This window comes from Lepidochelys kempii, chromosome 2, assembly GCF_965140265.1.
Source record: "Lepidochelys kempii isolate rLepKem1 chromosome 2, rLepKem1.hap2, whole genome shotgun sequence".
NCBI classification, from domain to species: domain Eukaryota; kingdom Metazoa; phylum Chordata; order Testudines; family Cheloniidae; genus Lepidochelys; species Lepidochelys kempii.
Window position 1 is genome coordinate 217,967,483 of NC_133257.1, and position 12,745 is coordinate 217,980,227.

General features: G+C 37.8%; 1 protein-coding gene across 4 annotated transcripts in view; it reads right to left on the reverse strand.

The window, feature by feature from the left end:
• Window positions 1–815: 815 nt before the first annotated feature.
• The window catches only part of PHF14 (PHD finger protein 14), a 302,241-nt gene continuing 290,311 nt past the window's right edge, over window positions 816–12,745 (reverse strand). For all 4 annotated transcript variants that reach the window (XM_073333845.1, XM_073333843.1, XM_073333842.1 and 1 more), the window contains one exon: window positions 816–996. In XM_073333845.1, the coding sequence (XP_073189946.1) occupies window positions 922–996 (75 nt within the window). In that variant the 3' untranslated portion in view covers window positions 816–921. The remainder of the gene's footprint in view (window positions 997–12,745) is intronic.

Sequence of the window (12,745 nt, forward strand, 5' to 3'; positions counted from 1 at the left end):
ATCTTAAAGCAACATGCTTAACCTTGGTAAAGGAAGTGTTCTGAAGTCCTTGCTGCTCAGTTAAGGAGCAATGGTAAAGCAAGAAGTTTATCTAATCCTTTTCGATTAGAAGGACTGTGACAGAAGGATTAAAATTTGATGTGTAGATGAAATGGGAAATAATGGGGAAACCTCAATATTATCAAAGGTTTCAGAGTAACAGCCGTGTTAGTCTGTATTCGCAAAAAGAAAAGGAGTACTTGTGGTTAGTCTCTAAGGTGCCACAAGTACTCCTTTTCTTTTTGAGAATATTATCAAAGACACTGATCACCTGAGGGAGACAGAGTTTACATTGAGGAAAGTAATAATGCAGTATAAAACATTTCAAATGACTTGACATACAAGCAGATAAAATTGTCTGCATAGGAACATTCTTTTAGGAGATGCCTTGAAAACCATGCTTATCTTAATATTTAAGTTTTACTTCAGTGGCTTGTAAGAAGAAAAGTTTAGATACCAATTTAATTAGTCATGCATTTATCCAAATGCTTAAGTATCAAATGCAAAGAACTATGCATCTATGCTCAGGGATACCTGAATGATTTTGAATTATTACTGCCCTTTCAGGATGTGCACTGCTTGGTACATTGAAAAAGTTTGACAAGTTTGAGTAGCAAATGTTATCAGTAAAGAGGATCACATTGCCCTTATGCATATATTTCTAAAAACTTTTATATTTTTACAGGTATTCTGTACCAGTCTTGAAAACTCAACATTTTAATATAATCATAAACGTCGCCAAGAGCCACTTACACAATTCCTCAGTGCAGCATGAATTTTAATTTTCAATGACTTTATTGAGAATGTTCTGTAAATTTTACAATGAGAAACTTTAACTGCTGTTACACAACTTGCAAATATTTCAAACATGACAGCAATCTTCTATTTTTTTGAATTTTTCTGTTCCATGTTCAGGTCTTGGGATGGATTTTCTTCCTTAGCTTCATTTTCATCTTCCTATAAAACAAAATAAAAAACCATTACTGGAGTTGCTGAAGAGACATACATTCTGCAGAGCCGTTCGTATGTTCAAAAGAAACAAACACATATAGAAACAAACCTGTCCATACCTTTCTTTGAGACTCTTTTACATGACTGATAAACCCTGACGTTACAATAAGTACATAATTTTAATGATTAGAAATGTGATCTTAATCAAAAGTTAAATAGAAATTTTTTACCTGCAGCATCAACTAATTTAGCTGCTTTGAGACTCATTACACAAAGAAAGAAACCTCTAAAACATAAAAGGTGAAATTTGATGATATTTAAACTTTTGTAGTGGATACTATTTCATACCTCCCCTTGGTTCTTGACCGGAGGTTTCCACAAAATTGCTTTTAAAATGCAAGAACTTTCTTCACTGTCCTAGAAATTACTTTTGAATAGCATCTGCCATTGAAAAATGTTTCATTTTTTTTAAGACCAGATACGTTTACTTCACCATTTGATAAAAGACCATAAATTTAACTTCAGAGACACTTTATGTGCTGCAGCATCGTATTTTTGTCCCATCTAGCATATTTTCTTGACAGGTCTGCCAATTTTCCAATTACTTGTACCACCATATGTTATCTGAAGATCAGTCAGGTCTAAAATAGGAAACATGAGCATGTCAGGCAGCAGCATGCTTACAATATTCTACAACTTCAACTCCAGGAGTAGGGCTCATAATTCACTCTGAGCTCCTCTGGAGCATATTGAATAAATGAAGTGACATCATAATGCCTGCTTCCATAGGAATGAATAGTATCTTGTGTCCAATACGAAATGTTGACCTCCAAAGTATAAATTTTGGCATCTTAAAAAAATATTTCATGGGACATCTCAACAGAAACAGTCCTGCAAACACATTCACAGTACAGACTGTCCTATCTTCAAACTGTTTGCATTTTGTTTTACAAAACAAGAAATCTTACTCAGTCTCAATAAAAAAACAAACAAACAAACAAATTACACTGAAATGTGGGTGATATAAAGTGTTCTGGTTTACATGAAAACCCATTGCCAGGGATCAACGGTAGACAACCACTGCTACACAGAGGGAGGACTGTCTAATGATTGGAATCCTAGCCTAGGTACAAGAGACCTAGGTTGTTTCCTGTTCTGCCGCAGGCTACCTGCGTGACCCTGGAAAAGTCACTTTGTCTCTCAGTACTTCAGTTCCCCATCTGTAAAATAGAAATAATAGCACTTTCCTAATTCACTGGTTTGTTGAGCATAAAAATATTAAATATTCTGAGGTGCTCAAATACTATGGCAATGGGGCCCATAATACAGATAAATAGAGTATCAATGGAAACTACCTAGCTAAGTAAATATGGCCACGCATTTCACTATACATAACATACATTTGCAGAGTTAGCTGTTCTATTTAGAAAGTACATAATACATTCTGCACATAAATCTCCCTCCCACACACACACACACCTTGAAAGAAACATTTTGATTTACATTGCTTACTAAGGACAAAATGCAAATACATTCACTTTCATGAGCTATTTTTGCCAAGTAATTTCCATCCTGGTGGGAATGGAGTCCATGGTGCCTCAATCTCAGAGAGATTGAGGTACCATGAGATTTTTCACACAACACACAGTCAACATGTGGAACTCCTTCACAGAGCATGTTGTGAAGGCCAAGACTATAACAGGGTTAAAAAAAAGAACTAGATAAATTCATGGAGGAAAGGTCCATCAATGGCTATTAGCCAGGATGGGCAGGGATGGTGTCCCTAGCCTCTGTCTGTGAGAAGCTGCGAATTGGAGACAGGGGATGGATCACTTGATGATTACTTGTTCTATTCATTCCCTCTGGGGCACCTGGCATTGGCCACCGTTGGAAGACAGGATACTGGGCTAGATGGGCTTTTGGTCTGACCCAGTATGGCCATTCTTATGTTCTTAGAAGTCTCATATAGATATTGCTGAGAAGGGATGTGTACTGAGCTCAGAGGCACCTCATCAGCCCAGGCAAGTCAGGCGCAGCCTAATAAAGCAATTCCCAAAAGCTACCGAATACATTTTGCATATTCTTTTTTATGTAGTTGATAGATAGATACAAATTTAAGGACAAATTGTGATTTGATTAAAATGTCACAACTCATTCTCTCCAGCAGTGAAACGCAACACTAGAAAGTTTGGAGAACATAGTGCTGTGTCAGGATCAACTCTTGGTATAGCTAATAGTGCTCCAAGAAGCTGCCTCGTTACCATGGCAATTTACCAGGCCCAGGAGTCACTTTATAAGGGCATTGCTGTGGTAACTACCACTTGATGAGGCCATGGCAGAATTGTAGCAGCGAGGCCCAGGCTGCAGGGTTTTTTCTGCGGGATGGGGCGGGGGGAGGGACTGGGTAGGTTTTACCCAGTTTTTGTCTTCTGTGTCTGGGTGCCATTTAGGGTTGCCAGGTGCCCAGTTTTCAGGAACCTGGGTCCCAAACCAAGAGTCCAGTTACTGCAGAGCAGAGGGAGGTACTGGGTCATTAACCCGTGCCAGCTCCTGCTCAGCCAGGATCACCTCCTACTTGCAAGCAGGCTACTTTAGATGATTCAGGGAGTGACGGGGGATGGGCTAGAGAGGAGTAAGAGATGGGGGCTGGGCCTTGGGGGGGAATAGGCGGAGAAGGGGGCAGGGCCTCAAGGGAAGAGGTGGAGCATGGGCAGGGTCTTGGGGGTGACCAGCAATTAGAAAGGTGGCAACCTTAGGGATGGGGTCTGAGCCCTACACCTCCACCATTGCCCTGCCGGTGCTTGACCAATGTGGGCCACAAGCAGGAATATTTTTGGCTCCCCCACACCACACACACTAATAATGAATAGGGGGCCCCCTTGAGCTGCTCGGGACCCTTGGCAATTGCTTAGTCTGCTTATGCCTAGTGCTGGTTCTACCCCACAGGGCAGGCTCCATGTGTGTGCATGAGAAGCTGCCACCAAGCCCCATACCAGTTCGGACAGCAGTGGTGGCTCCCAGGTCTGCCTGCTGTTTCTTCGCTATAAATAAGGTAAGCTTTTAATAGCTACTACATTATATCTGCTGTGTGTGTGTATAAATAACTATTTTGTGAGTTGTGCTTCAGTTGTCAAAAAACTCATGAGCTGCCACTGGCTGACCCTTGTGAGACGTCACATAATGGTTCAGATGAAGAAGACTGTTCGTGGATAGGATGTGTGCACCCTCCTGGTTCATTTGATTTAGTTCACTGGAGAAACACAGTGATCTGTTGTGGTGTTATGAGCAAATAACTGTTTTAGGGCTATCTTGACAACAGTTTCAATTATCTGGTAATGCTCCTCTTTGTTATTAATTATTTGGTCTTGTGTATGGGCTACTTTGCCACTACAGCCTCTGGAATCAGTAGCTTCTGGAGATGAATTACTATAGTTTGCTTGATTTGATGCAATTATGAAAGCAGTATCCCCTTCTGTTTTAAGCAGGGAATGGTGTGCCCAAGACACTTCCAAGATTTAACCTCATGCTGAAGATAAAGGATAGCCTGGGACTAGAAACAAACGTGGAGAAGCCCATGGTCACATGATGACTATGAGTCTTGAGCTAACGTGTAAAATGTGTTGTCTGCATGAGTGCTGAAGACAATAAATCGTGGGGAATTAAAAAACAAAGTTTAGTAGAAGCTCTCTGAGTTCTTCTAGGCAGACAAGCAAGATGTTTCATTTCTGGGTGACTCATCTGTAGTGGAGCTGCAAGTTAGCATCACATATTTGTAAATTTTTAAAGAATTGTCCAAAGGTTCACCATTTTTCTAGTGCATGTGACTTTCACCCCCAAACAACCCGTCTCCCTTAGTCTTTATCCTTTCCTGGCTGCCAGCACCCAACTCCCACTCTCCCCAACACTTACTCCTGCCCTGACATACCCTCTCCCAACTCTTCACCACACACTCCTCCTGTGATCCTACTTCTGAGCTCCTGCACATCTAACAAAGAAGCAGAGAGAGGCTTACAGGCAGGAACTACAGGGAAAGAAGAGGGTAACCTCACTTGACATTCTCTCTGAGACCCAAGGGAGGGATAGGTATCAGGGGATTTTTATTATCTCCAGGGGCAAACAAGAAGTTGTGAAAATTTCACTTTGTGCAAGTACAAATGGTAAAGGTAAAAATGATATGAATTTTTAGTGAGTTTTTAGCATCACTGGAACAAATTAAGCTGCTTTGTAACAGCTCCCCTTTATTTCTCTACAAAGTGCTTTAACTTTAACCTAGAGGGACCACCTCTAGAAGGTAGTTTATTCCATATTCATTCAGTCCATGGCCTCTCTGCTGAGACTGACATGGGTGCTAATTAATGTCAACTGCGATAGCAATTTTTGTGATGTGCATTCCTATTAATTTGGAAGTTATATGTGATTGCCAGGTTACTTGGAATGGATCTGGACCAGCATTCCAGATATATTAACAATCCCCTGACCTGGCAGGTCCCACTATCCCTTCAGTTTGTTAACTGGCTATTACTGTAAAATTATAGTTTCCATACAATTTTTGAAAACACGATTTCTTGTACTTCAGGAAGATTTCTTATTATATACAGAGTATTTAACTGGTTGCGGTTTCTAAAGTCATTCACAATATTTGAATTTTCAGCTAAGTGGACTATTTAGCCTAATTATCAAGGAGTGATGCTGAATAGACTGAAGATTAAACATGTTTAATGTATTTGCTTTACTAATTACCACCTACAGTTATACAGCTTCTCATCATTAAGGAACCCACACTATATGGAGTGCATATATAGGGTTCACTCACCAACAGTTGGAACACACCAACTGTTCTACACTAGCAAGACTGAGTTTTCTCATGAGAGACAGTGAAGAGGCATGTTTGCAGGGCAAATCTTAGGTGGGAACAATAATTACCCAAAAGTCTTTTATTTTTAAGGTTTCAGAGTAGCAGCCGTGTTAGTCTGTATTCACAAAAAGAAAAGGAGTACTTGTGGCACCTTAGAGACTAACCAATTTATTTGAGCATAAGCTTTCATGAGCTACAGCTCATTCAAAACCAGTCCAGGTTGGCAGACAACGTTCATACCATTGGTGGCTATTTAGTGGCTTCTGGTAAATGGTCACATGCTAGTTTCCAATGGACAGATGCTCTGCCATCACAAAATTTATCCTCATAACTAGCATTAGTGATTCACATTTCTACTATTTTCCTTTTGCTTATTTTAACCATCCTGCTTATAGCCTAGTATATTCTAATAGATTTTTAAACTGTACAGGCTTTAGAAAAGCTTGAGATGGAATATTCTCATATTAGGGTTCATATATAAAAAGATTGGCGTAATTGTTATTAATAGATGGCAAAGATCAAATTCACCCTAGTTTCTACCGTTTTCATCTACTGATAACAACAGGTCCAAATTCTGAAAAAGCCCATGTGAACAAATGTCTTGCAATAGTCTCCTAAAATATCCTTTAACGCAGGCTCTGGTGGCTTGTAAGAGAGAACTAGTTCTAGAGCTAATGCTCTGTTCCAAGATTGTAATCCCACCCACACCTAGGAGTTCCACTTCAGGGACAGACAGTAACTTCTCTCTGGCTCACTACAATTGCTAAAATGACATCTCAGATGGCAAGGTCTCCCAGGTCATTCCAGGCTTTATAGTGTGGTTCATATGGTAACCAACATCCTGAATTGCAGTAATAAATGAAATTGGGAGCCAATACAGAGCACACAATGAGTTTAATGGTAATTTCAGTTAACAGCACCAAAATATATGAAGCATATTTACATTTAACGGCCCTAGAATTACTTTCACATTGAAATAAATTAAGATTTCTTGTCTGTAATTGCTGTTCTTTTATGGTTGTGATAATAACAGATCAAACTCCTCCGTCTACACACAGTAACTGGGATCTGATGGCTCAGACGGATAAACTGGGTCCAAGAAGTTAAAAATAGGAGCCTAAAATCCATATTTTAAAAGCTGAAAAAGGGAGAGGAGGAGGTATGGCCATGCAAATTGGGGGCATAGGCAGCATGTCATACCCACAGCTATCCTTAGACTAAAGAAAAGTGACAGGAAAAATGGGTCAGATAGAGTTGGTGAGAAATTGAATTACAACCACTATCCTTGGAGAATTATAGGTACCAGTATGTTATTTTCACTTCTACAAAGCTGCTAATTATGACAGAAACACCGCCAAGAAAATAAAAAGCTTAAAGGGTGTCTTCTTTACTGAACACATGTGAGCATGTATAAAAATAAAAGCAAAATGAACTCTCATAAATTCATGTCACCTCGAGCCCATTTACAGGGAAGGGTGAGAGTAAGAAAAAGCTGCAGTTCATATATAAGAAAGAACACCACACAGAGTTTTGAGTGTTCCTTTTTTTATCCCTTTCACTCAAAAACATGTCACTTTCTTGATGGTCCCATTAGCTGGCTATCTGAAGTCTTGAAGAAAAGAAATGAATCAGACAGTTACTAACTTCACAGGAAATTAGAGACAATTCTATATATAGAACGTATCATACAGCATCCGTCTATTCAGTGTGCTATGAGACACAATGTTATAGATTTGTGCTCTAAAGCATACCTATAATTTGCCCTTCTGTATATGTAATATGTAAGAAAAAAATATGAAAACTCTAAACCTACAGTTTCATGACAAAGAATAGTAAGGAATGTGTTGTTATGTATCAAGAAGGAGAGACAGACATCTAAATACCCTACCTGTTTCTACTACACAGAAATATCTAATAGGATAAAGATACCAATTTTGTGATGCACAAAATTTAAGATAGATTAAAAGCCCAACAGGTAGCTACTAGTATAATATTATGGACATCCCAACAAGGGGGAAAGTAACATCTGACCTGCAATACAGTAGTACAACAAAGAATGTCTAAAAGCTTAATTGTGGAAAGGCATATTCTAGAACTTGACTGTGGAAGAACTACCATGATTTGTGGATTAAGGTACTATTCAGCATTGGTAAGGGTGTCAGGGTGGCCACTACAATTAGACTCCAAAGATATCAAAAATATAGAGTACTTCCAACTTTAACAACCAAAAAGTATTGAAAATGGACTAGTTAGTGGCTAGAAACATAACAGAAAAAGAGTACTTACTCTATTCAAGAGCAAGGAAAATAATCCTGGTATATTCTCCAAAAGAATGAAAGATGTTACACAGAGAAAACGCATAAATAGAAGAACTGCGGAGCTGTTCATCCTGACAGTTCATCTGACCTGGATCTTATGGAGGTCATAAGCACACCAAAGGAGCATTGTGAAGCTTGATCAAAATATGCCCTTCCTGATTAACATGCTAATACAGGCAGTACAGGGTAACTCACCACTGGAATAGGGGTGGAATAGGCCATCTCAGCAGAAACAAAGCAGCTTTACACATTGGTGTACACTGAAGACAATCAGTGAAGGGACTTGATGCAGATGAGGTCCTTGGGAACCTATCTTTGCTATCCCTGTTGCAAGACACTGCTGCACTGAGTGTCAAGAGGCACTAAAGCCTACAATTGGGAATGGCCTTGAGTTTTAAGTTTGTCAAAGCAACAACTTCTGAGTGACCTCTGAAACTCATTACAAGGTATTGATAAGTGCCCAGCTCAAGACATGATGGTCCCCTAATTAAGACAGTGCTGAAGCATGCAACCCTTTCCCAGCTTGCACATAACACTATAGAAGTATCTACATATCCTGTATGCATAAGCCACATTGACTGGTACTTAAAATCTTTTGTTTCCCTTTCCCCTTAACTATTTTTGTTTTTACTGGAGCACTTAAGGTTCAGTAGCAGTTCTTTTCAGAGCAAAATGACTATCTGAGAACATTCCTTTACTAAGATCTGAGCTATAATATTTATGTCATTAAAGTCTGAGGTAGAAGCCAGATATTTTATCAGTTACATCACACAGACTCTGTTAATCAAAACATCACTGAGATGAAGGTAAAATCTATCTTTAAACATTTTCCAGGTTCTTCCCACATACCTCATCAGGAAGGGATTTCAGAAGCTGCTGTGGTTTTTCTTTTTGTGTTAAATTCCTATTTATTTTCAGCATAAAAGGCCAAATTTGGAGAAAAGTGGTTACAGATTCAGAGATAAATTAGACTAATAAGTCAGCAAAGACAGAGAGAGACCATCATGTGCTGAAGTGCATAAGCTATTTTTCTTCCAAAACCTGTAATCTTCTCAAAAAGTATAACTGACAAATCTTATAAAGAAGGGTAGTACAGGAATATGGAATATTACTAGAACAGTTCTTTACCAGTAGATATTAGAAGCAAATATAAATTTCTTATGATAGATGGCAGGTTTGTCACTGCAGCTATGCAATGATAAGGCAGCTGTTTGTTTCCCAAGGAAAGGAGACCCTTGCTACATGGATCATTTTCACAGTGACAGCCTCGACAAGTTTGACATTTGCTTCATGAAGTATTCTGAAGCAGCCATCAAGAAAATGTACCCGCTGGGATCACTGGAAAGCTGACAGTCTTACCTTTTAATGTATATCTCCATTAATTCTTACTGTCAAACCCCACCAATTTCCTACAACAAAATCTTTGCAGATCTGATATAATGGAAGCTATGAATGAACTAACCATTTTAATGTAAGCAAACATGACATCAATTAACTGGTTGCAGTTCCCTGACTTCATTTTGTTCAGTAAAAAGAGCAAAGCTAAAGGGATGATGAATATTGTTTCCAAAGGAGTACCTAAATTATGTAGTAAATAGCATCGTACTCTAGGTGGCAATGCAAGACCAAGAGAATTATTTTTCTAACAAAGAGCTTATTTAAGATTTACAAGCAGCTGCATGTTTATGTCAAAACAAACCCCTTTAACTTATAATGGTACAAGAACTTTAAGTATTTAAAATAGTTTGTCAGTGTTCCGTATTTTCCATCTATTTGCTTCTAATTTTGATTAAAGGGATAAATGTGCCATTGCAAGATTCCTTACAGCCAAATTTCACTTAATGCTCACTATAGCACTAGGATTTTATGCCAGCTTTCAAACCCTCCATCTGTTTCTCCCTCTTCCTACGAGGCAGCCATTCCATTCAGTGGCCCCTTTGGCTGACTGCCATTGCAGTTGGTATTTTCAGCTGGGTAGGTGGTGCTTGGAACCAAACAGTTGTCTTACAAGTTCAGCTGATTCTAATTTGTAGAAAGTATTAAGAAAATGTTTGTTCTTTAGCCATCTGAATCTGCCTTAACTTTTGAAAGCATTAGATTTACATACTTTAAACCTTATGAACAAACGCTTATATAGTGTTATGGATCTAAAAGACAACTATTAATTAAATGCAAAATGACTTAAGAAGCATTGCCCTGTCTGTGTACAAAGGTATTCTCCATTAATTTTCTCTTAAGTCTTGGAGTATACTTGTTTTAACTTCCAAGCAAGAATTTGGCATTATTATGAGTATACTTGCAAAAAGCCATCTCCTAACCATTCAGTTTCACACTCACATATGCAGCTATACAGTCAATAAATAATATTTTTATATTAATGTGATCTTAGTAGATATTTTATGAAGTAGAAAAGCATGATCAAAGGATCTTCAGTTTCTATATTACCTGAATGTTACATTGCTAAATAAAGAATAACCATCCATAGACTAATAATGCATGTGTTACAACTGTTTCTAAAAAGTACAGTACTTTCAATCCTTTATTTATTCCAATTAAATTCTCTTCATTTAAATTGTACATTTGCTACAGCAGAGTGAATCTTCAACCTTTTTGTGCTTATATTCTTGACGCTAAGAGCAAGTGCAGCTATCTGGTGTACTTATAATAGGTGTACAAGGACAGAAAGCTGCTAAATCCCCACACTGAAGAGCTAATATTTTATTTTAACCTATTCCATTTTTTTAAAAAGTCCCATTTAAATAAAATCCTTAAGAACTTATTTTCAACTGTTTTTAACTACTTTCCTAAATAAGCCTGAGTATACAGTCTTTTAGCAAGAGGTCTCAACACTATTTTAATTCTCTTCAAAATACTTAATGACATTAAAAAGCAAAGCATATGCAGATACATAATATAAAATACTTCCTCAAACTATAGTCAAGAATTTTATAGACTTAAGACACACAAAAGAAATCACCTTAAATACCACTGAAGTGCACGTTTTAAACTGCAAGAGAAATTTAACATAATACCTCTGCATAATACATTTATCTCAATAACTGAAAAAATATTGACCATAATGAAAATGTTTTAGGTAAAATGAGTGCACTGCATGCTTCTGACCAAAATTAATTAGAGTTTTAATGTTTTACAATTCCACCATAATTCTTTAAATGGTGCATTTATTTCATAGTAATAAAAACTCGGTTCATTAAGTAAAGTTCAAAATCCGTGTTATGCGCTACATTTAACAACCTTTGCCCCTTTTCTTCTGTATTTCTTGATTCAGTTTTCCAATGCATTGAATAAGCAATCGAGGAACACAATTAAATTTCATGACTCTGCATATCTGGGATTCTTATTTCATTTAATACAAAGGGCAATTAATCTACCGTTATACACTGAATTCTAATGTTAGTGGGCCATGATAAATACTGAAATGAACATACAGGAAATGCTTAATTAAATTACTGTAAAAAGCAGAATCAAAGTTTTCCTTGTGACAGGAGAAAATGCATACTTAATTAGAAAAATATCTAAAGATGGATTATGAATTTAAAGTAATTTGAGAACTCTTAGCAAACCCAGCTGAAATGTGTGCAGTACATGTGGCAGCTAACAATATATGAACTAGTGAAGAGAGATTTTCTCCCATTTTTCCCCTCATCTCTTACTCTAAAATATGGTATCCTTCTATGTAGTGAATACTGCAACATGGTGATGTCAGAAAACTACACAATAAAAGTCTTTGTATCTTTTGGAATGTATGTATTTTTAAATCAACCTGTTAATGAAGAATGAGAGAAGGGGCACAAACCTGTGGTGTTAGAGGGAGTGGAAAAGATATAGGAACATTCAAAGTCTGTACTACAGAGAAGGATAAGAAGAGGAAGACAAGGCAGACTGAAGGAACAGATTTTTCTTTTTTTTAAGCATGTATTACATGCAACTCCTGCCCACATAAATAATGGCTGTGCCATTCTCTCGTTATGACATGAACAAACCAATCTAGCTTTACTCTTGTGGTTTATGATGTTATCAGAAACGCCAGCAGAATTACAGATTTATTATATATTGCACCGATCTGAGTATTTTATGTCTTCTTATTACTGGAAGCATTAATACTCCTTTAGCTAAAAGTTACACTTACAAATCAGTTGTGAGAGGATAGGACAAATTCTGGCTGCCCAGTGCAAAAAAATCCCTAGATGTTTTTTCACCCCTGCTCTACTTCCCTCATCATAACCCATGTGGAAGCCACCTTGTACTCCTTCTGCAACATGCACTGCAAGGGTCAAATTTGCCCACTGAAGTCAATGAGAGTTGTTTCATTAATTTCAGTGTGCAATGGATCAGGTCCCAAAGAAGTATTCTAGGGCATGGACTAGCCCACATCTTTATGTATGTATATCCCTAATCTAGCAATGAAAACTATGAAAACCTTCCATGTCCCATGGTTTTAATATGGGGGCGGAGGAGGGAACATTGGCAATCAGAATGTGGATGTACTTTTGCAGCATCCGAGAGCCTCCAGGGAGTCAGAATTTGGACTTTCATATGTAGACTTAAAAACTACAAATAC